This window comes from Henckelia pumila, chromosome 2 (genome assembly GCF_033568475.1).
Source record: "Henckelia pumila isolate YLH828 chromosome 2, ASM3356847v2, whole genome shotgun sequence".
In the NCBI taxonomy this organism is placed as follows: domain Eukaryota; kingdom Viridiplantae; phylum Streptophyta; class Magnoliopsida; order Lamiales; family Gesneriaceae; genus Henckelia; species Henckelia pumila.
In genome coordinates this window covers 162,236,034-162,237,146 of record NC_133121.1, presented here as the reverse complement: position 1 = coordinate 162,237,146, position 1,113 = coordinate 162,236,034, and the positions used below count along the sequence as shown (strand labels likewise).

Here is a 1,113-nt window from a genome sequence, read left to right as displayed (position 1 = left end):
CCAAAACTCTGTCTAGAACCAAACTGTCTCGAGCCACTGGAACAAGAAGAACTTCTCTATGGCTTCTTGAACTGTTTCCCTTTCGGTTGATAGTGATCCCTACGATTACTGCTACTGCTTCCTCTCTCATTTCTCGGTGGTTGATTATGATACTGAGACGGCTGATTCTGAAACTGTCTCAGCTGCTGAGGAACAAACTGAGCTCCTCACTGTCTCATCAAACCTGATTCGGCTCCTTTGGCCTAATTCATAACATCGGCAAAGTTATCGGGCCTACCAGTATTCACCAGAACAAAGATATCGGGATTCGGACCATTTATGAACTGATCGGCCTTTGCTTCCTCGTTATCGGCAATGTGCGGTGCAAACCTCAAAATACTATCAAACTTGGCCACATACTCCTCGATATTCAAATTCTCTTGCCTCAAGTTTGAAAATTCGGCACCTTTATCCTTTATGTAAGACAATGGGAAGAACCGCTTATAAAATTCAGATTTAAACAAATTCCAGGTGACAACCGTACCTTGATTCTCTATAGCTTTTTTTGTCGTAATCCATTAGCTTTTAGCAACAACCTGAAGCTGATGAACAACTAACCCGATTTGGCGGTCATCGGTATAGTCCAGAGAATCAAACAACTTATCGATATCTTCCAACCAACTCTCACTATCAACTGCATTCTCGGTACCCTTCAAATTCGGCGGTCGGAAGGATTGAAACCTCTTCAGTAAGGTTTCCATCGGTGTCGCAGTGACATCCATCTGATCAGTCTTGGTACTACCCTGTTCATTCAGAGGAGTTTCCCTAGGTTGACTTCTGTTCAAAACTCATCAAGGAGGCATAACTGATACAATCTCAAGGGAATTCGGATTCCAATCGAAAATTAAATATAGTTCGTATCTCAAGTAATTCATGCTTTACAATTTAAATAACAGATCATGTAATTCAATTAATTCTAAAATAATAAAACATGCTCGCATGGAATTCAAAATAATCAAATAAAGAATTCAATCACATGCAAGAAATACTCAAATCAAGCGGACTCGATCTACCCCACTCACTTTTAATTCAATCCAAGATCTCATCGCTCTAATACCACCTAATGTAAGGACC

The 1,113-nt window shown here is 40.3% G+C and overlaps 1 protein-coding gene across 1 annotated transcript; it reads right to left on the bottom strand.

Moving 5' to 3' along the window:
* Positions 1-242: 242 nt before the first annotated feature.
* LOC140878812 (uncharacterized) lies at positions 243-740 on the bottom strand. Its single transcript, XM_073282440.1, has 2 exons — positions 576-740; positions 243-452 (listed from the first exon to the last, which is right to left on the bottom strand). Exons 1-2 carry the CDS (start codon positions 738-740, stop codon positions 243-245), a joined length of 375 nt encoding a protein of 124 aa, XP_073138541.1.
* Positions 741-1,113: the final 373 nt, after the last annotated feature.

What these genes read in the sequence shown, in the direction of transcription:
- LOC140878812 (XM_073282440.1), bottom strand. Translation starts at nt 740, where the DNA reads ATGGAAACCTTACTGAAGAGGTTTCAATCCTTCCGACCGCCGAATTTG. An exon ending in TAGTTGTTCATCAGCTTCAG is followed by an intron (nt 453 to 575) that starts GTTGTTGCTAAA and finishes TCTTACATAAAG; the next exon opens with GATAAAGGTGCCGAATTTTC.